The following is a 24,818-nucleotide window of genomic DNA, read 5'->3' on the forward strand; positions in this document are numbered from 1 at the left end:
TGCTATATGTCAAGAGGACCAGGTTATAGTGGGGAATGGTGAAGATAATGGCAGGGAATAGCGTGAATTGCCTTGTATACAAGGATAACTATGAATGAGTGTTGTGAGTGAAGCTTGGAGGACTTCATCTCGAGGTGGGTTGAGCCCTCCTTAAATAGCTAACGAGTGACGAAGAAACCAAGCATTATGAGTCATATCCTTCACTCGTGAGTCATAACTTAGCTGGCTGAGTGAGGCTGTGGTTAACCAGTTGGAGTTCTGGGCGAGGCTGTGGACTTTGATAGTCACGAGGCTTAGTCTCCTGGGTCCCTGGGGTTGGTTCCTTGCCTCGCTAACTATAGTGAGGATTCACATATAGTCAACAATAACTAACTATGGTGGTTTAGTACTAGGTGTTTAAAGTTGATGTGGCGCGATTTCATGGGAAAGTGGCCAGCTCGCTTATCATCCACGTTATAACTTAGTTTAATTATTGACAAATTGCTGTCGTGTGCGATCAGCTCTGCCTCAGTTCAGAACCCCCAGTATACACATCGAGTTAAACTTGTTGTCAGGAGTATTGCCACGATGCACGCTTTCTCTTCAAACTATAGATGCGGAGCCTTCATGTCTCCTTGAGCATTCCATCTTACCCCTTTCAGAGCCTGGCCATACGGTCCCGGAGGAAACCCATGGCGTCATGCTACCCTTGTCCAAGAATGCACGAGCATCTACGGGACGTCGCATGATTCTACACTACTCCAGGACTCTTTTTGCAGTACAGCGGTAGTAGCCCGGCTCTGACAACGGCAAAGGACTGCGTTTCGAACTTTCGGCCGTATGTTCGGGTGCTCGATGAATATGTCAACAGCCTTGAGTATTGGTAAGCATGTCTCAGGAGTCTTCAAGACTTCGGGCCCCCCGCAAGAAACCCTCGAAATCATTGCCGCTATAAGGAACTATTCTGCACGACCACCGGAAAACTAAAGATATTGTGGGTTTCTTAGCGCTCTAGATAGTGAATGTTAGGGAATGTTTTCGGTTAGTGTCGGAATGCGGAATTGCACCAACCTCCCCCTTCGATGCATACAGCTCTAGGCAGGTGATCCAATCTGAACAGCATTTAACCTCGGTACGCATTCAGTTAGCCGAAACTTCTCAAAGATAAGGGTGACAGTTCATCAGCGCGCGAGATCTGTCTCTGAAATCAGTTTGGCGAGCTCGCTGACTTTGATGAGGTATCGTCATGAGACTGATATGAAGGCCCGCTGCCATGCCCCTAGGCACTATAGAGTTCGTGATTGTACTCCTCTGGCTGGCTCTGCAATGGCACGGAAAAGTTCCGATCACCCGTATTGGATAAGTAAGCTTCGGGTTAACCTGGGGCTAGACGTGTGGGGTTTGGGGAAGGCGAATCCAACGTCGAGAACGGTCTCAACCGCTCAGCTCGAACAAGTTGGTGGTGAGAGCATCATGGGAGCCGGTTACACGGAAGTTCCGAAATATCAAACACCTTGCTTCCATCCGTTCTCACCCTGCATTGTGGTCAAAGCTATATAGCTGAGAAAATCAGCCAATATCAGATACTTTACCACAACAGGACCTCACCGCCATCTTCTTTTAGTCCACAATGGCACTCCTCGATGCCCCCCAGCTCCGCAATGCTGCGCAACTCTTTCTGCTGGGAGGGGCTGTTATCCTAATCACGGTGGCTTTGCGAAGACGCAAGACAAAATATCGCTATCCTCCTGGTCCGAAAGGTATCCCTGTATTTGGAAACCTCTTCCAGTTACCTCCAGCATACCCAGGGGCCAAGTTGATGGAATGGGGCAAGCAATACGGGGATCTGTATGTGATATTCTGGAGTACCTCTTGACCTAGGACGCTCATAGAGGCACCAGTTTTACAATGCAACTCGGAGCAAGAAAATGGGTGGTCCTAAATTCCTCGGAAACTGCTCGAGAGCTCCTCGAGCGGCGTGGCAGGCTGTACATTAGTCGTCCAGAATTTGCAGTCACGCAAGATATTCTGTCTCGAGGCAACCGGATAGTGATGATGGGATACACCGAGAGATGGCGCGCCTTACGCAAGATAATGCACCAGCTGCTGATGGCTAGCAACGTAAGAACCCACTGTACGGCGATTATGAATGGCTAAGGCACAAGAAAGTCAGAGATGTACAGGCCTTTCCAAGATGTAGAGTCTAGGGCCCTCGTCTGGCAGTGCCTCAAACGTCCAGATGATTTCTACCGTCATGGAGCTCGGTTTGCAAACTCAGGTAGGGCTGGAATGCAACACCAAGTTCCTGCTGCTAACAACGACTGCTCCTAGTTATCTTCTCAGTGTACGTGTCCTTGGTAGCGTTCGACTTGTACTGACCTCGATGAAGTGTTTTTGGTCGTCGAACGAGCATGAACGATGAGAATGTCCGGTTACTGTTCTCAACCATTGAAGATTTCCTTGCAACCCAGGCTTCACCCTCTACTACCTTGGTAGAGCAATTTCCTTGGCTTGTAAGGGTCATGCCGCAACCTCTTCAATGGTTCCGACCGAATGCAGAACGGGTATATAAGAAGACAATCAAGTAAGTTTTGTGAAGCTAGACGCTGCCTTCTATCTCAAGACAATCGAGAGCGGAGATTTCGGAGACTCACGGCATTAGTGTGTACACTGCCTTCTTCGACGACCTCGAGCGACGAATCAAGCAGGGAGAGAATCCCGAATGCTTTGCTAGAGGCATGGCGGATCTAGCATCAAAATACGGCTTCGACAAAACTCAGGCATATTTTGCTGGTGAGCCAATTACCTTACGTCTTGATTTTGCGCATTTCTCTGAGCCAGGATATCTTTGACTGACCTCGCGACAGCTGGAACCATCCTCGAGGCGGGGAGCGACACGACCCGCAATCAAATCAATCTGATTCTCGCTGCAGCTGCAAAATACCCGGCTTGGGTTGCCACCGCCCAGAGTCAACTTGACAACGTCTGCGGTTATGCTTCGAGACTGCCGTCCTTCGATGTGGGTAAGCTTACTAGTTGCGGTGCGCGTGTTGACTGATAATAATAGGATTGGGATCGACTGCCATACATTGTCGCGGCGATTAAAGAGTCACTTAGATGGCGACCGAATATGCTACCTGCAGGAGTGCCCAGAACGCTGATCAAGGACGACAAATACCGGGACTTTGTCTTTGAGAAGGGAACCATTTTTACCTACAATAACTTTGCTATTAGTCATAATGAGAAGGAATTCCCGTCCAACGACGTCTTTTCGCCGGAGAGGTTTCTGAATAAAGACTTGCAGGATATGCTGAAAGGCCAGCTGGGCTTTGGTACTGGTGGGTATCTCCGTGAGAGTTCAACGACGTGATCTGAATGTGACAGGGCGAAGGGTGTGTCCAGGATGGCACGTGGCGACACGGAACATGTTTGCAAGTCTCCCGCTATCCGGAAGGGATTTCTCGATAGAATAATGCTAACAGACTAACAGATTGCGTTCTCGCGGTTACTTTACTGCTTCGATTTCCGCGAGGTACCTTGCAACCCGATCAATGAGTGCAAGATTGATCCGCTGGCCCACGAACATGCTCCATTCAAGATCCAAATCATTCCCAGAAGCGAGAAGCATGTTAGGTTGATGGAAAGGGAATGTGCGCCAGCTGGGCAAGAGTTGGATTCAATGTGATTCGTGCAAGAGCGAGAACTAGCTCGAGACTACAAAGACGAGAATGCTGTCAGACTCAGCAGCAGGTGGAAACCTTGAGGAAGGAAGGAATTTGCCTCTCCTATGGAAGATGCGCCCTGTCCGAGGCCATCAGCCACATCCTTGTTCCGCGTCGTGATCAGCAGCCGTCTCGAGGAATCCAGTATTCGAGGCATGTAATCTATTAATGGGCTTCGTCGAGGGATACTCATCATTATCTACTTCACCTGATGATAAAGAACCAATCGCGAGATCGGCATTGTCCACGTTCTCGATGACTAAGAGCCACGGCCCATTCTCCTTGTCGTCTAGCTACGCTGCCACCAGTTCGCACGCATCTGTCTTGGGATTCTTGTGTTCGGATATTTCAATTTTCGCGCCATTTGCTCGTATGCCGGTACGAATCGACTTCTCGTGGCCGTGGCTGTCGGAATCTTATTAGTGGTATTGATATATATAGATAATTGCTAGCCACGATTTACTGAGCAAGTAACTTAGCATGTTAATTTCCACTATGGCATTCTATTGGGGTTGAGAGAGCGAAAACGAAGGGTGAAAGCATCTCTGTTGAATCTATCTGGGTGCTAGAGGACTTGACAACTATATAGACCCTAGATAGAGTGGTTGGTGGGTGGATGGGAACGTAATTCAAGGCCTGGTGTGCTATATTCAACACTACCCCGGTTCCGCCCATTCCATATAGAATAGCCTGTTGGTGTTGCTTAAGCTGCTCCTTAATGACCGATGAAAGGATATCTCGGGAGACGAGATGGGGACCGACCCTAAATGGTATGGTGGGCTTCGGTTTACGAGAGGGATATCTTACCATGCTGTTAATCTTTAGTTCCCTCAATAATAAGATCTTTTTCAAATAGCCCTCGAGGTTATTGCGCGACTAGAGGATCATATCCTTTTACACACTAGACCGCTTAGGCTGTAGACCACGAAGATAAGGGAACAGTCGAAGGCATTATAATGGGTTAGATTATTCATGAAATTGCTCAGAAGGTTCGATACATGGTCGACCAGTCAATTTAACGAGGCGATCAATCTCCTGATTCTATACACATCATAACCCCACATCAGAACTCGTGCCCTAGAGAGCCATAAACCCAGTAGACTCTGGGGCCATGACTAAAATTACCCCCTCTGCCGTCCATAGGGTCTCACAGTTACCAGCCAAGCCGCGGACGAAGCGGAAGTCGACTGTCGCGTCAACATGATCCTGGAGCTCTTGTATTCCATCCAGGAAGGATACAGTGGTGACCTGGCTTGGCGATGATGACCGAGAACTCTCCGCCTCGCGTTGTGGGGTCACAGTAGGTTTCAAAATTTTGTCCTAAAGCTTGCGCATGATGGTGAGTAGGTTCAGCGAGGCATAGGCAGAACGTAAACAAGGGCGATCTAGCGAAAGTCTAAGCATAAAATGAAGCACCTACAAGCACCCAGGGGTGAAGGCTTTAGAGCAAGCCCCTCACTTGCTCCAGTAGTAGCCTATCTGCATAACTTTTATGCATTTTCTAACACTGGACACCATAGACTCTCACAATATGCCTTCGTCGCCTCGATCATAAGCACGTGGGAGGTTTTCGATCTCGACTTTAAATGCGATCCTTTCCTTTTCCCAGCGCCGTATCATCAACCAAGGAAAATTGATAAATACGCGCACTGAGGAACTAAAGTACAGTATATTTGCCTTGCTTTGTTAGGGAGGCTACACATTTTAGGTAATGATTGTAAGGCCCATATCGTTCTCGACTATGTGGAGCTGACACCTACTAGTACAAGTTCCCCCGCATACTAACGTCTGGGGTAAGATTAAAGAAAAGTGAGTCACATTTCAATAGAACGATATGGACGGATCGGAGGGCGATTAGGCCTCTCAGTCGCGGCTGATGCTACCTTCGCTACCAAGGTGTGTCCCTATGCCGTGTAGTGGACCGTATCAGTCAAGCATAGTGTCATCTTTATGACTGGCTCTGATAGATGTTCAGTAAATCATTGATAATGTGTACTGTTGAAGACGCCCTACTTAACACAACTAATGGAGTCGGATGGCCCTCTTTGTCTGCAATACCTAAACTCTAGGCAGCGACCCCTGTCAACAGGCAAGCCACAGCACGAGAACCCGATTCTCAGGGTAGCGGGCACTCAATTCAAGCCGATGCAGTTTCCGAGTGGTCAGGGGAGCCAGATGAGCCGAAGCACCAAACCGTCACTATCAGGAGCAGCCAGTCAGGTAACGAGCACGAGGTGGGTTCAGGAAGAGGGACATGTATAAGCTGTGACATGTGCGACTCCACACTGTGCTGGAGTTGATTTGATTGTTACGAGGCATCTGTGCGTCAGTTTACCACTGGTTTATCCACCTTTTTGGAAACTTTAATCTTTATCAGCAGGAGAGGCAGCAGCCGAGTAACAGTATTTACAAACAGCAGTGCAGGGAAGTCACAGCGAAGGCAAGGTCAATGTGTATGAATAGCAAGCTAACTGCCACATGTTGATTGACAGAGAATAGCCATCACGGGGTTCCCCCCATTTTATGCGTGCTCGCTGTGAATAACACCCCTTCAACAAAGATCAAGCCCAACTTCCAATTGTGCCGTGCCAGCGTGACCAAGGTTGCGACAATTTGCCATGGCTCCTTCATCCTTTGTTAATTCCTTTCAGAATATGGACACTATCACAGCAATGGAGCTCTATGCTCTTCCGACAGGAATAATCCTTCTCCTCTACCGATAACTTTGAGGGACATGAAAACAGTAGGCTCCCTCCAGGACCTAAGCCATTGCTCCTGGTCGGCAACCTCAGAGACCTTCCCCCTGCCGGTAAGCCGGAGTATCTACACTGGTTTAAGCATAAGGCTCTTTATGGCCCCATTAGCTCCATTACAGTACTTGGATAGCCCATTATTATTCTTCAGGGCAGAAAGAAGGCCCAAGACTTGTTAGAGAAGCAATCATCCAAGACTACTTCGCGATCAGTGAAGGCATTTGCAGAATTGTCTGGATTTGTACCCTTCCTGCCCTTCTTGCCCCATGGCAATGAGTCTCGCAGCCATCGAAAGCTGATACATCAGCAACCCGGGACGTGGGCGACAGCCGCTCACTTCCACGGCGTCCAGGACGTTGAGTCGCATCGGTTCTTGGGGCGGGCTCTGAAACCCCCAGAGAATTTCCTGGAATGTTGGACAAATAGGCGCAGCATTTTAAGCATATTTCCAAGATCCCTAACCAGTGTATAGGGCCTCTGTGTTACGTTCCGCTCCACCTGAGGTGTCACTGCACGTATGGTTCCTTGATGAGTGGGGAGTATAGGAGACGAGGTCACTGAGAACGGAGTACTGGAGCGAGTACTAGAGCGAAGTGATCACAGTCCAAAACGTATGGGTATGATCGTGAACGAAGTTGACTACACAGTAAGTCTATGTAATGATCGTATATATATAGACCGTGGGTTTTAGTGGCTCTCCCGGGCTCTGTGGGCTCTGCGTGCGGAGCCTGCAGAGCCGTGAGAGCCATCAGGCTCTGCGCCCCTTATTCCTTTCCCCGGCAGAGCCCATGGTCTTGATCGGGTCACGTGATCCCCGCCTTCTTGGTTCACGTGCACCGGAGGTAATAACGCCGAGTGGCTGTCGTCACAGCTTGGTCTGCGGCCTCATAAAAGGCCTGGTTCGTAACACTCTGCCTCTATCATCTTGAAGATGGGGTACGGGTACATGGTTGATCCACACTCAAGCGACCATCTTGTTACCAACAGTGAGACAATGATGTCCAATCTCAGCAACTCAACTGTCCCTTTGAGCTGGATCTGCGACATAATTCCTGCGGTCAGATTCTTGTCAGATGGGTTCCCCAGTACCGTATATCGACACACGGCTCGCCAGAACGCCAAGATGAACGGATTTGTCATCGACGTGCCATTCTCCTTTTTCAAAAAACAAGTAAAGAATGGAAGCAATCGTTCCTCATTTGTATCTGATTTACTATCATTACTCAATACCGCGGATACACAGCTCAGCACAAAGAATGAGAAAACAATTAAAACGACCGCAGAAATACTGTACGCCGAAGGTTCTGTCACAACGGTTGCTTCTTTGACGAGTTTTATGCTTGCCATGATCAAGTTTCCTGCCGTTCAGCGCAGGGCTCAAGCAGAGATCGACGCGGTCGTCGGTACGGATCGTCTTCCAGGCTTCCACGACAGAGAGCCGTCTGCCATATGTTGACGCTCTTGTGAAGGAGACCATGCGCTGGATGCCCGTTGCATCGATCGGAACAGCCCACGTGGTTGAAGAAACCTTCGAACACGCGGGATACAAGCTTCCCGAGGGCGCTATCCTCCTCCCTGCCCGTTTGGAACACACTCTCCTGTATACTTTGTACAATGCCTCCGCCGCAACAACCCAGAACAACCCCAAAAGAAGCTAAAATACAGCTGGCGAAAAGAGCTACCGAATAAGACTAAATTCACAGTAGTCGGCAGGCTGCAAAGATGCATGGCGCACCGGAAAGCACTTCTCCGTAGTAGACGCGCCGGAATCAAACCACGACGCGATTGTATCTCCAATGCAAGGTTACTTATAGATCTGGAAGAGAAGGTGCTAGTTGAGCGTATTCTCGACCTGGATTCAAACGGAGACTCCCCTAGTCTTCGCCGTGTTGGAGATATGGCGAACTTCATCCTCGCGGGTCGCAATAGCCGCAAGGTCGGTATAAATTTGCTATCAGCATTCGTTAAACGGCATCCTGAGCTTAAAACGCGGTTTAATCGCAAGTATAACTAGGTTAGTAGTCTATAAAGAGTCGCTAGTAGACGATGAAGAAAGTGTCCAACTTAAATAGGCAGTTCTCCCGAGTGGGGTTACCACATGGCCTCATGCGCAATCCGTGTTGAAGTTTATCATGTGAGTTGGATTTGTCCATGATTCTCCCAGCTTCCGAGTATTTGGGGTAGCCAGGATACAACTGGAGAAGCCCAAGGACATTGATGGCCAAACAACGAAGACCACCACTCAGGTATATATACTGAGCTACGTGAAATGTGAACGATGGCATTGCCGGAAAGACGGCTATGGATCTCCGCCGTAATTGCCAGGAACCACAATTGTGGATTGCGTCATATAATTTTCGACTGGTATTCTAGCTACTAGACTAAACATAATCTGGATCTATCTTTTTATTCATGTTCACCCCGTAATGACCACTCTATTGCCGCCGTTCTTGGGCTGTCACGCTACTAACTACACTCCTCTTATATGCCGGTGTTCTGTGATTCTCTGTGAGGCTGAGAGACGGTTTTCGCATTGATGGTTACATGATAGAAAACGACGGCTGCCTGGTCTAGAATTTCCTGAACCGACAGCTAGAAACATGGTCTGAACATTCTAAGGACCGAGCCGAGTACCGCGTGAAAGCTGGTAATTGCGTCAAACAACCAACAGCTGAGAATTCCCGAAGATTTAGATGTTCAAGCTTGTTAGAATCTTTCGAATATTCTTCTATACAAGCTACGCAGTCTCAGCAATTTACACGATGACCTGCTATCCATCACCTACTCCGTCAGGTTATTCTTCAGCGTCTCTGCACCAATCGTATACCCCTTGAATTCCTTCGCCTTAACGCGATGCTCAAACAAATAATCAATCTCCTCCACCGTCCGATACTTCGTCTCGGGCAACCGAAAGAAACACCACACGAAGCTGATGACGGATAGACTGCCCCAGACGAAGTTTGCCTTGCCGCCCAGATTGGCACTGCCAGGGTTAATGAGATACGGCTGGACAGTGGAAGTGACGATGCCGCAGCACGCGTCGACAGCGATGGCCACGCCGACGGTCTTGGCGCGTAGGCGTGCCGAGGGGACTTCTGTGAGCAGGATGTACGCTAGGGGTCCGATGGTGGCTTGGAACGTCGCGGTCGAGACCATGGTGATGCCGACCTGGGCCCATGAGAGGGCGGGGCGGTTGTGGTAATTGGGCGCGCAGTTCAGGATCGCGACGAGGAACTGATAGATGACGATAAGGCCCATGCCAACCACGAAAATGGGTCGTCGGTGGAGGTACCGGATCAGCAGGGCCGAGAACATGGCTGCCGCGAGGCCGATGGCGGAGTTCCCAATCGCGATGTCGAACGCTTTTTGCGTGCTCAGGTTCAGCTGCTCGAAGAAATACGCGTTGTTGGTCGCGAAACCCGCGAAGTCCTGGCAGAAGAAGATCATGATGACGATCTCGGTGCGGCGCGCACTGGCGCCCTTGAAGCATTGCCAGACGGTGGAGCCCGTCTCGATCCTCTTCTCATACAGGATGGTCTTCTGCATCAGGGCGATGGTTCTGCGCACGTCGATGCGCGGCGAGTCGCTGCTCAGGCGGCGGAGGGCCTTTTCGGCTTCATCAAGCCGTTCGTGGCGTACCAGCCACCAGGGACTTTCTGGCGTGAAGACCAAAGCGGGCAGTACCATTACGGGCCAAATCCACTGGATGGCGAAAGGGATCCGGTAGCCCCAGACAGTTGTCCAGTCGTCAAACGATTTAACCACTCCGGCGAGGATGAGGTTGCCAATGCAGTAGCCCAGATTGATGCCGCCGGCCAGGTACGGCCGCAACGCCGTGGGCAGCATCTCAGACGAGTACGTCGGGATGAGGACTTGGTAGAAGCCCCAAATGACGCCGGATAGGTACTCCGAGGCGGTTAGGACCTCGATTGAGGGGGCGAAGAATTGCATGAATGTCAAGGCTGTGGTACCCAAGAGAGAAATCATCAAAGTCCACTTCCGTCCGATCCATTCCATCGGGTATGCGACGGCAAAGGCCCCGATCACTTGGCCGACGAGGCTGGCGTTGCCCAGCGCAGCCTGCCAGGGAGCCGTGATCTGATGCCCGTTGCCTGCTACTTCGACCCCGAATTTGTTGCGGAAGGCCGGGAGCGCGAAGAAGCTGTTGATGATGACAATGTCATACACGCGCATCACGATCGTGAGTGTGATGATCGTGGTGAATATCACTCCTCGCCCTTGTTGGCAAGACAAATATTGTTAGTAATTTGGCGCAGATGGATCCCTTTGTGTTTCGCAAAGAGGTTTTCGCGCTGAAAGTTTTGCTCACAATAGATCTTCAAGGCCTCACGGACGGAGAGCTCATGCTCGAAGTTTGTCGCTTCGGCGGCAACTTCGACGAGCATCTCGTCTGCTTTGCCGACATGTCCTCCATCTTTGGTTTCAATCGTGAAGCCGGTTTGATGCTCCGCGTGCTCTGTTGCCAGAATTTTGTTGTTCTTTAGGTCAGGAGCCATGGCTCAAGTTGGATGTTGCAAGATTCTGGATTCCGCTCGACGTTAGACATGGAGGAGGGCTGGCCGCTGCTGCTGGCTGCCGCTGCTTGCTGCCGTCTTTTTATACATGATCGTCAGACTCATGGTGCGGGGTCCTAAAGGTCGAGATTCCCTCTGTGAGTGGTCGTGATCTACTGTAATGTGCCATGCGCTCCGCGTCAACAGCCTAGATACTCTTCTATGGTGCAAACAATTTTCCGCCATCCTGGACATGTTAGTATTAGGGGCTTCACTCCGCACACGGAGAAACCCCGTCGACCCTCGGCTATGAGAGTGTGGAGATCTGGGGAGGCCATTCTAGCGGTACCACCGCGTTTTGGTTGGATAGAGAGGGGGTTTGGACTCTTGCGATTAGATGTAAAAGTTGAAATATCCGTCGGCTCCAAAGATTGGAAGTGGTAGTGCCTCTTAGTCTAAATCACCGTAGGGTGACGGGCATATTGTTTAAGGTTTTGAGAGCCTGGCAGACGAAGCAGGCGAGATTCTGGGCGAAACTTCGATGTTTGGCACTATCGAGTGGCGACTCTGCGATGCGAATAAACGGTAGAGAATTTCTAATGGCAGACACTCGTTTCGGAGCTGGCCTCGTTCTATCTGGATACTCAGGGATTAATGCTCAACAGTCGAGCCCATGGCAATGGTTCATCGCTAGCGAGCCGTTAATGTGTACTCTTGACCCGCTTTCGTTGCAAAATGAACCTTGCCTTCACGCTTCTCCGCCACGAAATCAACACATTCCAGCTGTTCGAGACCTTTGGATGCCAGTATGCAATCTCGACCGAGCTTGGATCGCATCTTGAGAGTATGGACCGATCCCTTTTCCCAGGTGACATCGACCTCGAAGCCTCCACGGGCACAAAGACCCGTGACCGAACCATCAGTCCAGACGTTCGGTATGGCAGGCAAGATTTCCAGCTGGCCTCTGTGGCTTTGAAGCAGCATTTCGGCCATTCCCGCCGTGGCGCCAAAATTACCATCTATTTGGAAGGGGGGGTGTGCGTCTAACAGGTTTGTATACGTCGAATGCTGAAGCATCTGACAGAGATGATTGTATGCCTCTTCGCCGTCGTACAGTCTCGCATACAGCGTGATGATCCAAGCTCGAGACCATCCGGTGTGTCCACCTCCGTGGGACAGTCTTCGCGTGAGAGTCACCTTTGCCGCTGCAATCAGGCTCGAGGGGACTGGGAGAGTACCCGGTTGCACGAAGAATAGCGGTGATAAGTGACGATGGCCTGGCTCGTACTCGTCGTAGTCGCTCATCCATTCCATGATTTGGCCGTGTTTGCCGATTCGAGGCCTCGGGATGCGATCCAGGGTAGCCTGGAGTTCTCTGACACTGTCGTCTGCGATTCCTAGAATACTGGCAGCGCGGACGCAGGCTGTAAATAGTTCCACCAGAATCTGATTGTCCCATGACGCTCCTGCACATATACTGCCTTTCCCTCCTCCGGGCAAGAGAAAGCTGTTTTCCGCCGAGATGGAAGGTGAGACCACGAGCTGGCGGTCGGGCCCGTCCTCGATCAGGAAATCTACAAAGAACAAAGCCGCGTCGTAAAGGATGGGGTACACGTTTCTCAGAAACTCGACGCTTCCATTGTACTCGAAATGCTCCCACAAATGGAGACTCAGCCAAGCACCACCAAGCGGCCAATAGGTTGCCCAGCCTGCGCGATCTTGAGGAGCGGTGTCCGCCCAAATGTCGGTGTTGTGATGAGCCACGAACCCACGACATCCATACATCTTCTCTGCCGTGATCTTGCCGTTTTCTCGCATCCTTCCCAGCAGCTCAAAGAGTGGTGTGTGGCATTCGCTCAGATTGCACGATTCAGCTGGCCAGTAGTTCATCTCGGTGTTGATGTTGATGGTGTACTTGGAACCCCAGATGGGATCAAAATCTTCGTTCCAGATACCCTGTAAATTAGCGGGTAAGGTACCAGGGCGGCTGGAAGAAAGCAGAAGGTAGCGTCCGTATTGAAAGTAGAGAGCAAACAAATCGCTGTCCTTGAAATCGCCTTTCTGCATTCTTTCCAACCTTTTCGTTGTAGACGAAACTGAATTTGTAGGAAGACCCAGAGTCAGTCTAACACGGTTGAAGAGGCCGCTGTACTCGGCAATATGCTTCGATCTCAGCTCGGCATAAGTTTGAGCGCGAGCCATTTGCAATTGCGATAAACACTTCGCTTTTGGGTCATCGTTTCGGAATGTCGTTTCCGCCGCAAGTATGATTGTGGCAGAGCTCGCACCACGCACAAAGACAGTATCGCCAATGGCCTCCGCTTCCCCGTCGATTACTTCGGAGACTGCACCACAGCTCACACGGACAGATCCTGGACCTCCAGACGTCGCATTGAAAAGCGTCCCGCCTGGGAGTTTCTCGAGCGTGTCCATGAATTTGTTATGACCTTTGTTGATGTCCGCGTGGGTCGTTCGATCGAGGTACCATCGAAAGTCCAACGGACCACCCTGTGAGGACACATGAACCACCAAAACTTGATCTGGTACACTGCAGAAGACTTCACGTGTATACAGAACGCCATTGTATTCGTAGACGACCGTCGAGATAGCCGTTGATAGATCCAACTGACGGCTGTAGTCCGAAACTGTCGGGGCCTTTACTGGGATCTTTGCCTCGGACGAGGAGCTCACGTACATGACTTGACCAGCCGTTTCTTTGGATTTGACGTCCTCACCATGGTCAAAGATCAAGACCAAGTCTCCCAAGCTGTCATAGTGCCGCACGGACGCAGGCATTCCTGTGAAAGCAGCTTTGATCAGAACTTCCGCCTCGATATGCTTTCCTGCTGCAACAAGGGCTCGTATCTTTGGCAGATTCGCCTGAGCGTCTGGATTGATGCGATCACGAGGACCTCCGTACCAGACACTGTCCTCGTTGAGCTGGAGAATTTCGGTCCCAGTGCTTCCTCTGACCATTGCCCCTAGTCTACCATTGCCAATGGGGAGAGCCTCATTCCACGAGGCACCTGGCTCGGAATACCTCAACGACGACATGGTGCTCTTGCAAAATCTGGTGAGTAACTTCTGGTGCTTGCGAGAGATCGGAATGGCCGTCTATATCGACCGAGGGAAATGCTCTGGAACAATCACAAATCTACGCAGAACGTGTCAAGACGTACTTGAGTAACTTTGCTCACGTCGAAGCATGTGTGATGGCCTTCTAGTAATAATGGTGCAAAGCCGGGGTTCATCCGCATACGTCTGTGGGTTGGTTAAACGCCGTCGGGGTCAAGTCGGCGAGTCTCCGACCTCCATATTGGGGCATTCTGATAAGATCTTTCCCGTCGCAGTTTTCGGCTCTTTTTGAAAGCAAAGACCACCACCTTGCTACCCAGATCTGCGGGGTTAGACATGTGGCCAAGTGGACGGACGATCTCCGGTCTTGACCGATGGCTTCACCAGCCTTCAACGTTTGGTGAGTGAGTAGAAACTTGACACCGACATGGGACCAGAGCTAAAATTGGCGACTGTGCTCTTTTCTATAAAATTGTCCGTCGCTTAATTGGGAGCTGAACAAAATCGATCGGATCTCGAAATTGTTAGCTGTCCGGGAGATACAACGGCTTAATGAGCTTACAAGGCTGCGGAATGAGTTTCGCATTAGTGTCATAGATGTCAACGAAAGTGTCAAGACTTAGCCTCGAGAGAGAGCTTAACCACTTACAGCTTTACCAGATGAATTAGGATTCTTCTTCCAGTAAAGTTGACTTAACAAGTCGATCTATAGAATGAATTGTGGTACAAGTCTATATTAATCAAGATGAGTGAAGTCAGAACCGCTTACGGTGTGGAATCATCTACCACCAGCACCATTTTGTTCTGCCAATGGAGAGCCGCGACGCGATAGTGGCCAGTCTCAGCGTCTAGGAAATTTAAAACATAGAAGCAGCTACTATGCGGGATTTCAGGGTGTCTAGACCTGGTAAAAAAAGCACCATCTGGAAGTCTGACCATCCTGGGCCAGTCGTGGTGCTCGTATATGCCTTCGACCACCTCGTAACCGGGATCTGGCGAACGGGTGCTTACAAATCCGAGCCGTAATACTCCGTATGCTGATTCAAAATGAAGGCCTGGCTGAACAAGGGTATTTTAGCCAGACTACCAAGTAAACGTGCTCTAACGTTTTCTCAGTCCCCTCGGTGTTGCGCGCCCTCGGGGCACTTGCCCGTGTTTTGCACCTTGGCGCACCTTCCCGATTCAGGGATAGCATAGTTACATAGATCACTTCTTGCGTCTCATGACTGCATCTTTGCAACAACATACTCTTGACAATACAAGACCTTACCAGGCCCTTGTTTTTCCTCTCGGACCTCGTAGGCCCCATATTGGTGTTTTAAGATCCCGCTGTAGCGCCGCTCTTTCACTGTACTGGAATTTGCCGCTCGGGTGTCATGTTCCCACTGGACTGCTCTAGATCTTAATCCACGGGGCTGAGGATCTAATTGGCTTATGCTAGCCGTATCTCGATGATGATTTTATTCTCTCTCGCGAGTTCCAACAGTGACCTTTAAGAATCTACTGTCGACCCTTTTTGGCATTCGACATGAGGTTTGACGATCTTGGCCGATTACTAATCTGATTCTGGGCGGTAGCCAGCCACATCCTATCTCATCAAGTCAGGCACACCTGATTCGACAGAGAGGGCATGGAGTAATGGAAAAGGGTGAATGAATATTAATCACACTGATCACGTCCCATCAAGCTACCTCGGCTGATTGAATTTGTGAGCCGAGATGAAACAAGCTCTGATAAAGACGACGGACGGGCTCTTGAGGGTTACCTTCGAGCCGACAGATTCCCGGCAAACAAATTAAGCTTTCTCACTCAATATCTCTGCCTTCTCATTATGTCAAGAACTCATTCAAATCCTGGTGAGAAGACAGACAGGGTACTGATGTCTCTGGGAAATGACTCGGATCAGGCTAGAAACGCAACTCAGGACGGCACGAATCTCGCATGGATCGACCTGAGGGAGAAACGAAACCCGCACCATTGGTCATTTCCCAGGCGACTCTTTCACACTGCAATTCCGTGCTTACTTGCTTTTCAAGTGTAAGACTCAGCAAAGTCCCGGATCGAAAGGATATCTAACCGACGCAGAACCTTTGGCACATCCGTAACGGTGCCGGCAACACAGGCTATCGGGGCCCACTTTGACGTTTCCCGGACGGCGTCCATACTAGTTATCACCGTCTACACCGTCGGCGTGGCATTTGGACCCCTCTTCTTTGCGCCACTATCCGAAATCGCTGGCCGCCGTCGCCTCTATGTGGTCACCACCTTTTTCCTATTGGCCTTTACCGCGGGGGCTGGCGCGAGCTACAACTTCTCTACCCTGTTGGTCTGCCGATTCCTGGCTGCCTTTTTGGGCTCGGCGGGCGTGGCGGTCGGCGCGGGCACGGTGGTTGACGTGTGGGGGGTGGGCAGGAAGAGTGGCATCGCGGGCATGTTGTTCATTCTCGGACCATTTCTCGGCCCTGCCCTGGGTCCGCTAGCCGGGGCCTACATCATGCATGACCGTGGGGGCGACTGGCGATGGACTCAGTGGCTCTTGTGTTGCGTCGGGACCCCGGTTTGGATCGGCTCACTCGTTATGGGCGAGACATCGAAAGATCAGATCTTGCGCAACGCCGAGAAGAAGGAGAAGAAGAAGACCGCCGGACCACTAAATGCACCTTCGCAGAACCGCCTCTCCCGGGCCAGGGACGTTGTCGGGTTCTCCATACTCCGAGCTGCGAAGATGCTATTTTCCGAGCCCATCGTCTTCTTCCTCACGGTCTACAGCGCCTATGCCTACGCCATGATATTCAGCTACTTTGGGAGTACCGCCTACGTGCTCCAATTGAAATACGGCTTCAACTCCCGCCAAGTCGGTCTCAGCCTGATCAGCGTGATCATCGGCTTCTTCCTGGGCAGTGCCCTATTTGCCACCTTTGACAAGACTCTCTACGCACGGGCGACTGCGGCCTCGCCGCAGGGCATGGCCGCGCCAGAGCATCGACTGTATTCCGCCATAGTCGGCAGTTGTTTTCTCCCCCTCAGCCTGTTCTGGTGAGTTTATCCGAAGCTTGAATCGGTTATGCTTTACAGAGCACAAGTTGATCCCAGCGACTGACCAGTAGCTATAGGTATGCATGGGAAGCCCATTCGGGCGGCCACTGGGCTGCATTAGTTGCTGCCGGGATACCTTTTGGATTCGGTGCACTTTCACTGTTTGTATGCGGCCATCTCAAAGTACTTTGGGAAACTACCTCCGTGCTGACTAATTTCGACCAGCTGTCGACCATCACCTACCTCGTGGATGTTTATGGGCCTCGAGGAGCCGCGTCAGGTACGTTGGAAAAAATTTGGAAAAGTGTTGCTGTCGCTGATACTGGAGTTTATAGCACTATCTGCGAATGGCACCCTTCGTTATACACTGGGAGCCACCTTTCCACTCTTTACGGTCCAGATGTACGAGAAACTCGGTGTCCACTGGGCTGGAAGTCTCTACGCCTTTCTTTCTTTGGCGTTGATGCCCATCCCTTGGCTACTGTTTCGGTATGGTCCTTACCTAAGGTCCAAAAGTCACTTCGAAACCTCAGTTGTAGGAATACGGAAGGTTGATGCTCCGCCAGTACAAGAAATACTCTCTGGATAAATATTTTGAGTTGGAAAGATGGAAAAAATAGCCCGCACATCCCGATAGACAACATTGAAGGTTAGACAGTGAACGTACATAGAGCATCGATCGAGCGCTGATGGACATAGAACGACTGTTACTGACGACTTGGACCTTACACAAGGGCTAAGAATTCTTGAAGACCGTGCTGCATTTGTTGAGCGTTAAAGCCGAAGGACATATACTTGTGCGTTATCAACTCATCTCCAAGAAGATACCCCAAGTGGCTTTTGGGGCAGCAAAGAGTATACCAATCAATCTTCATTTCCTACAATCGAGTGCCTTATTCATAATGTCAGGATTGACGCAAATTCCAGAACAGCCTAAGATTATCACTTTGAGCGAGAAGGAACTGGTGACAAAGTCTATCGGGCCGCATAATCTTCAAGCTGCTCTTGAGGCACTACATAACGACGTCCCGGTTGTACTCCAGAATGCGGTCGACCCTCCTCATCTGGACCATCTCAATGGACCGAACGGTAGCCGATACGGAAAAAGCTCAAAGTCCTGCAAAAATCCTATGTCATCTTTAGCACGGAAACACTCAATTTTCAACAAGAACCTGTGTCGGGAGAGGGATATTCTTTGACGATGTGATCGTGAGCCCCTGGGCTGCTGCAATTCTAGAACACACTCTAGACCCAACACTCGAGGTTCGCCTTTACAGCGCCAACACAGCACTTAGAGCAGAGGCCCGGCGGCCCGTACACATCGGTTTGAGCCATGGCTACACCCATGCCCCGTTTTGGTTTTTTGTTAACATCAACCTAATGTCAATCTCACTGGAGAATGGGGCCATTGAATTCTGGCTCGGCACTCACAATGATCCAAAGCTGTGGCTAGTCATGATTCATGGACATGGTGAAGTTGGTCAAAGTCCCGATATTACCCTGGAGAAGAAGGCCGCCCGGGGTGAAAGCATTGGGACTGCCAATTGAATACGCCAATAATCTGCTTCAAGAACGCCGCAAAGTACGACCGCCTATCCAGGCGAGCATGCCTAAGGGGTCTCTGATCATTCGCGACATTCGCCTGTGGCATGCAAGAATGCTGGATCGGACGGATCGGACACGGCTCATGCTTGTCACGATGGCCATGGCTCGATGGTACCGCAATAGCGAGACAATCATACTTCCCAAATGTTGGCAAAGAACATATCAAATGGGGCAAGTTGGATCCATGCATCGGAAGGGTGGAGAACGATCGTGACTATCTTATCGGCGCCCATGATATCAGCCTCGCCCGGGCTGGTTAACAACACTGCCCATCGACGGGTCGCAAGGCTCGAGAGCCTGTCGAAGCTATTTCGACATTTACAGCTGGGCTGGCAGGGAGATGTCGAGTGCTAGAGCCAAGAATCTTCACAAACTAGTGGTACCCATACAGACTCATGATAGCTACCATAGGCATAGGTCTCTCGTCTAGGGTACAAGCTCAGCAGCATAACTCCTGCATTACGCGTCTCTTACCTATAAGCTTCGTCGTTGCTGTCGCATCTACGCGTCCTTGTAGGAAGAGGCCCTTGGTCGGTGATCTACTAGCTTCGTCGAAAAATCACTTCGTTAAAGGTTCATTACGTTTACAGACAGTGTCCAAAGTAGGTTTGGTACGGCGGCAATGCGTCTAAAAGAAGTGGAAATGCTACCACGTTCATAGCTGCAAGTGCCTGAGCCAATTGACGCCAGTAGATACTGCGGATCTTTGTGGCACTGACAGCTGCATAAGTTGAGAAGTCTACGTTTGGACAAAAGAGGAATATTTAAGGAACTGGCCAGCTCCAGCTTCTGTGTACTTGCGGAGTTCGGTCCCTTCTAGATAAGCTGCGTCGAATGCGGTCTCTGTGCGCAAAACAACAATTTAATTCGGCATTCTAGAATAAATGAGCATTCTCTACAGGTTTTAGGTTTAACGCGCACCGCATTACACAGCAAAGCGTGCCCTATGTGTGTAGGCAAGGAGTTCCGGAAGAACCCTGCATCCTCCGCTAACCCCGACTAACAGTATGCCCCGAGAGACATTCCCTGATGCTGGCGACGTAAAGCGAGCGTTACAAGGAAACAAAGGATGTCCTGCGAGTGAATCTCTACTCCTAACTCATGTCACCTGGTTGACGATAGCCTCTGTATACGTAGTGCTTCCCCGTCTACTCGTTATAATATATAGTCATCGTCAATCAACATGATCTACTAGTGTGGCCCAGCTGGGCTATACTAGTCTATCCTGTTCTAGGCCCAGATTCTCAGCCTCGCGTGCTGCCCGTTGTAGCCTTGTGATTTCTTGCCTCGGCTGATCTCTCTGGTTCGTGTATACTGTCGTCACAGCTTCGTGTGCGACCTGCGGCCTGGCTGGTTTATAGCATATAACCATCAATGTCCACAACTATAAACTCACATTGAAACATCAGAAAGCCCATCAATCACAACCCACAACCTACTAATCAAACCTCCCGCCGTAAGAATCACATCTGCCCCAGTAGCCATAACCTTCACGGAGCCTACCTCACCTAACTCCTTGCCCTCGACCGCAGGTCCAAATTCCCAAGCCAAGTAGATCATCTCGCCATTCTGCTTGACCTTCCCCTTGGGAGTGAATCTCCACCCAGGTTGCTTATCAAGTACGTCGCCTGCTTTCTCGCTCACGGCCTCGTGGCCTACCAGAATGCCGTCGGGCTCACTTAAATGCACGTCCAGGGTGTACGTAGCTTTCACAGCTTCGAGCCGTTTCGAAGCATCGCGCTCGGAGAATACGTGGAGGAGGTTGTTGATAGCAAGTTTGTGGGCGGTCTGCGGGCTGACGACGTTGGGGTTGGTAGACATTTTGGACTATGGATGAGGCGTTCTCAAGTGTCCGGTTAGTCTCTGTTCGAGCAGACTAGAGCAATAGTTGATATTGGTTATTCAGTGGTTCCCGACAAGGATGGCGCTGGATTGATCAAGAGAGATGGCAGTGAGTTTCGCATTGTCCTTTCTATATACAGTAACTATGCTCTTCCACCTTTCCGCAAATGCCGCTTCAGAGTTACGTAACGAGGTACAATCCAGCGGAATCCCCGGACCTGAGATACAACTTACAATTCTGTGCATCCCGTACGAGGAAAGGGACAAGATTGTTGGAACAACTAGAAGCCCATAACCCTGTTAGGTATTAGGTCACATCTACCCTGCTAGTTCTCTACAGAGAAGGCGTCGGTTCCACTATCAATCTAACGAGATTCAGCCTTTCAGACCTTCACTTCTCCCATTTGTAATCATTGAACCGTTTCACGCCCAAGCGCCGTTTGGGTTCACAGATAGTTTCGAAGGATCTGAGTTCTACCGGAAATGGTAATCACTTCTGGCGAATGGAAAGGGAGCATTAAAGTTCGACCTATCAACCATGACATGTGCTCCAAACTGTAATCCCCGAGGTTAGTATTAGTGGATGCTACAACTACATATATCTTGCTTTTTGCTCTGTCCGTTGAGAGAAGTGTCATTAGCGCAATTCAGAACAGGCGCTCTGACAGGCGTTCAATGAGCAACACTCATTGAGAGTGCGCGCCAAACAGGGTCACACCGATAGAGCTTAGCAGACCCCTGACCTTCGCGCCTTTCAAGCAAGCTACTCGTACAAGGAACTTCTCTTCCTTATGCTTAGAGTCTTGTACTTGGGCGCCACCCTAGATAGAAACGCTCTAACCCTCTATTGTGTCATCAGCCAGCCTGTTCCTTGAGGCACCACTAACACTAACGGTAGAGCGTAGTCACCATGTGGAAAAGGTCGCCGTAGATTTGGAGAAGCTTGGTCGAAGTCTACAGTCTTGGTGTATCTTCTAACACTGAGTGAGAAGAAAGGCCCGTGTTCGTGGTGCCGGGTGCTCTCCGGACAACTTTGGACGTTGCATTACGGGGGATAGGTGTAGCTTCCCACACGCCGCCTCTCAGCTTCTTGTACCCGGTGACGTTGCCGTCTACAAAAGCATGAATCTTTCTCAATACCTCTATCTTCTCTCGCTTGCCACCAACACTCGGTTTCAACACAACGTATGCGGTGGGCAGGTCAGTTAGCAATCTCTCGTTCCATACTCCTCCAACCGCATAATCATCGACTTCTGTCCAATGACTAATATATGCTTCAACACTCCTTAGCGTTTGCTTCCAGCAGCAGGGGTTGCTGATAACCTTGCATTTGTGATTTGATCAGACTACGAGAGCCGGAGGGGTACGACGCAATATTCTGCGCAATCGAGTAACTGATATAGACATTTCATGGTGCTGCAAATATTCTTTGGCTTAGTCATGAATATTAGCGTCGAAACGACTTGACACTGACTGTTTTTTTATGAAACCAGTAGATATTAGCTTCCTTCTGACGCTATGTCATGATCCTATATATAGTCTTCAAGGAGCCGGAGCCGGAGTAAAGGAGTCATCTCGTGAACACACTGGATCCCTGTTGGGTTGCCAATGACTCCGACAGTCAAAGAGAGACAATACACGTTTTAGAGTCCTGCTTGGACAAATGAAAGGCCAAACTTCCATCCAGTTTCAATCCACGGTATACAGGGCGAAGCTTTTTCTACCGTTCGATATCTTCAACCTTGGCCATCAAGTGCAGACGCGGCCGCTTAAGTTACATCCAGAATGTCAGGCTAATCCTACCGTCTCATGCAGCTGTTGCTCAGCACTTCTAGTACCATGCGGGAGTAATGTTGGCGGTTTTCAATCCTCACCGCCCCAAAGAACAGCATGTTTTCCCGCCCTCATGGCCGTAGCATGTGACAACAACGAAGCGCTTTCGTCTACAAGGTCCATTACGAAGTACAGATTCATCCTGGAGTTCTCCGGAAGGGGAGTCACTGAAGCGCAAACCTGGTAGGCCAAGCTGTCGCGACTGACAACGACTTCTATGTCAGTCGCCACCTGACCCTTGTTTGTGTATGCGTGGACAAGTGTAGTGTGGTATGTATTCATTTAATGTGAAGCTGCCTGCGTGCTTCGCAGGATATATGTAGCGTCTCAGCGCCCCGGATTGAATGATTATGTGCGAGCCGGGGTAGAAATACTGGTTTTGGGGGACTGCGGGATTCACAACCCTTTTGTACGGGGATGGGGAAGGAGGCGAAGACAGATTAGGCCTTGGGCCACAAGGCAACTCCAACGTCGATCGGTGGGCTCGAATGTGGGTCCCTTCGGCAAACCTACCCAGGTGTGGCAGACAGGTCATGAGCACCCGGAAGTGATAATCCACTGTAGATAAGATTTCCCGAACGTTGTGCCGCAACGCAACGCACATTCTGATTATTTCCAGCATACCGAATTATTGATATTCCATTTCCCCCACGGCCAAGTCGGTGAAGATGGCTCATGGAGATTTGCCTGGAGCTGAACAGGTACTGGGCGAAAACTTGTTCGTCAACGATGGACCACTGGGGCCTGACGAGTGGGCTGTCTTGACGCCCACAACACCGGATACACCTATCGAAGAGGTGCGCCGGCGATATACAGAGGACGGTTATGTGTTTCTCAAAGGCCTCCTGCCCCGTGCGGACGTTTTGAAAGCCAGAGAAGAGTATTTCAAGCTGCTGGCGCCTAGCGGCGTGCTGAAGCCAGGGACTGATCCGGTGGAAGGTATCTTCGACTCGTCCAAGGACAAGGCCGACTTCCCAGGCATCGGCGCAGGATTTGCTGATGCAAATGCGCGTCCAACTGGAGCCCATCCAGAAGTCGTGCAATTATTTGTCGACCTAGCCCTTCAAGCCCATACAGAGCACTGGTACAAGGAAGAATTCTGCAAGCATCCCGCTCTCCGGGACTATGTGGCGAAATTGACAGGTTGGGGAAACAACACGCTAGGTATCCGCCGGACACTATTACGGAACAACACGCCAGGGAATCACGCGATAGGGGTGCACTACGACCAGATCTTCTTGCGGTACGGTGAGGACACCGCTGTGACTGCTTGGGTGCCGATCGGCGACGTTTCCCGGCAAGGCGGTGGCTTGATATATCTCGAAAAGGGCCACACTCTAGGCGCAGAGATCGAAAAGCAGTTCACCAAAAAGGCGAAAGTCAGTGGGCTTAGTGATGAAGAGGCCAAAAATGCTTTCAACCAAAACATGATGCGCACTGGACTCCTGGCTGACGGTCCATCCGAATTTGGAAAGCGATACAATCGTCGCTGGCTGTTAGCAGAGTACGAAGCTGGAGATGTTGTTCTTCACAACGCATATATGGTAGACAAATCTCTTTCTGGCGGGAGTTGATCATTTTTAACTGACTACAATAGATCCATGCCTCGACGATCAATTATGACCGAGATAATAAGATTCGGCTAGGGACCGATTTGAGATTTGTTGATCAGTCCAAACCGTGGGATACACGTTGGGCGAAGGATTACAGGTTCGATGATGGTGTATAGTAGGGTAGACAGAAAGTCGTGATAGATTATGTTCTGAGTTGGTCGTAAGAATATATGAGATAGAGGCTTTTGTTAATTCCGTCGCATGCATGTTTTATGGTGAGTCGAACCCACACTAACCCGCAACGTGTTGCGAAAAGTTTTATAGGTCAGACTCTAGGTCGTCAATAGATAGTCATGCCTGGACTAATAATCACCATGATTGGACAGACATTGCAGACATCCGCCGGCTTCTTGGGCGATATGATCATGAGACATGTAATGTCAACCGTCCCCGTCTGGCGCGTTAGTCAACACCTTCACTCTCCTCTTAGAAAGGCCAAATTGATCGACTGAATTAGGCTGAGATAGTCCATGCTTCACGCAGAGGTAAAGCTGGCGTGGCGTTGCTCTTAGCAGCTGTCGTGGGATTAGTCATCGTACACTGAGTACATGTCTACTTCTGGAATCAGCGCTCTTATTGTTCCGCCATGCTGGTTTACTGACTATGGCACGGGCATTCACAATTCGTCCATTGTTAGCAGCGTTTACCGGATGTTCAAAGGAGAACTAGACTCCCACAAGGCTATATGTCTATTGTTAAGATCAGAATGAGTTGACAATGGAGAATCTTCCCTGGGATCTCCTTTTTCGGCGATTCAAGGAACGCGGAGAGGTGGTTGCAATTCATATTGAAATCTCCTGGTGACAATCGGCAGAGAGACAAGCCCACCTTGCTTCAATATCGATT

General features: G+C 50.2%; 7 protein-coding genes across 7 annotated transcripts; 4 read left to right on the top strand and 3 right to left on the bottom strand.

Annotated features, from left to right (window-relative positions):
- Positions 1-1,609: 1,609 nt before the first annotated feature.
- PV08_10020 (uncharacterized protein) lies at positions 1,610-3,664 on the top strand (the record flags this gene model as incomplete). Its single annotated transcript, XM_016384335.1, has 10 exons — positions 1,610-1,827; positions 1,881-2,100; positions 2,149-2,257; positions 2,311-2,323; positions 2,369-2,563; positions 2,642-2,772; positions 2,847-2,998; positions 3,047-3,317; positions 3,364-3,389; positions 3,470-3,664. The coding sequence occupies 10 exons, from the start codon at positions 1,610-1,612 to the stop codon at positions 3,662-3,664; spliced, it is 1,530 nt and encodes a 509-aa protein (XP_016230937.1).
- A 3,721-nt stretch (positions 3,665-7,385) lies between these two features.
- PV08_10021 (uncharacterized protein) lies at positions 7,386-7,910 on the top strand (the record flags this gene model as incomplete). The annotated part of the gene is made up of 1 exon (XM_016384336.1): positions 7,386-7,910. One exon carries the CDS (start codon positions 7,386-7,388, stop codon positions 7,908-7,910), a length of 525 nt encoding a protein of 174 aa, XP_016230938.1.
- A 1,325-nt stretch (positions 7,911-9,235) lies between these two features.
- PV08_10022 (uncharacterized protein) lies at positions 9,236-10,971 on the bottom strand (the record flags this gene model as incomplete). Its single annotated transcript, XM_016384337.1, has 2 exons — positions 9,236-10,692; positions 10,785-10,971. 2 exons carry the CDS (start codon positions 10,969-10,971, stop codon positions 9,236-9,238), a joined length of 1,644 nt encoding a protein of 547 aa, XP_016230939.1.
- Positions 10,972-11,658: 687 nt separating this feature from the next.
- PV08_10023 (uncharacterized protein) lies at positions 11,659-14,022 on the bottom strand (the record flags this gene model as incomplete). Its single annotated transcript, XM_016384338.1, has 1 exon — positions 11,659-14,022. One exon carries the CDS (start codon positions 14,020-14,022, stop codon positions 11,659-11,661), a length of 2,364 nt encoding a protein of 787 aa, XP_016230940.1.
- A 1,852-nt stretch (positions 14,023-15,874) lies between these two features.
- On the top strand, positions 15,875-18,627 carry PV08_10024 (uncharacterized protein; the record flags this gene model as incomplete). Its single annotated transcript, XM_016384339.1, has 6 exons — positions 15,875-16,080; positions 16,129-17,079; positions 17,157-17,244; positions 17,305-17,359; positions 17,415-17,568; positions 18,249-18,627. The coding sequence occupies 6 exons, from the start codon at positions 15,875-15,877 to the stop codon at positions 18,625-18,627; spliced, it is 1,833 nt and encodes a 610-aa protein (XP_016230941.1).
- Positions 18,628-19,894: 1,267 nt separating this feature from the next.
- PV08_10025 (uncharacterized protein) lies at positions 19,895-20,505 on the bottom strand (the record flags this gene model as incomplete). The annotated part of the gene is made up of 2 exons (XM_016384340.1): positions 19,895-20,030; positions 20,081-20,505. The coding sequence occupies 2 exons, from the start codon at positions 20,503-20,505 to the stop codon at positions 19,895-19,897; spliced, it is 561 nt and encodes a 186-aa protein (XP_016230942.1).
- A 2,522-nt stretch (positions 20,506-23,027) lies between these two features.
- PV08_10026 (uncharacterized protein) lies at positions 23,028-24,088 on the top strand (the record flags this gene model as incomplete). The annotated part of the gene is made up of 2 exons (XM_016384341.1): positions 23,028-23,903; positions 23,957-24,088. The coding sequence occupies 2 exons, from the start codon at positions 23,028-23,030 to the stop codon at positions 24,086-24,088; spliced, it is 1,008 nt and encodes a 335-aa protein (XP_016230943.1).
- Positions 24,089-24,818: the final 730 nt, after the last annotated feature.

Source organism: Exophiala spinifera (assembly GCF_000836115.1).
Source record: "Exophiala spinifera strain CBS 89968 unplaced genomic scaffold supercont1.8, whole genome shotgun sequence".
Taxonomy (NCBI): domain Eukaryota; kingdom Fungi; phylum Ascomycota; class Eurotiomycetes; order Chaetothyriales; family Herpotrichiellaceae; genus Exophiala; species Exophiala spinifera.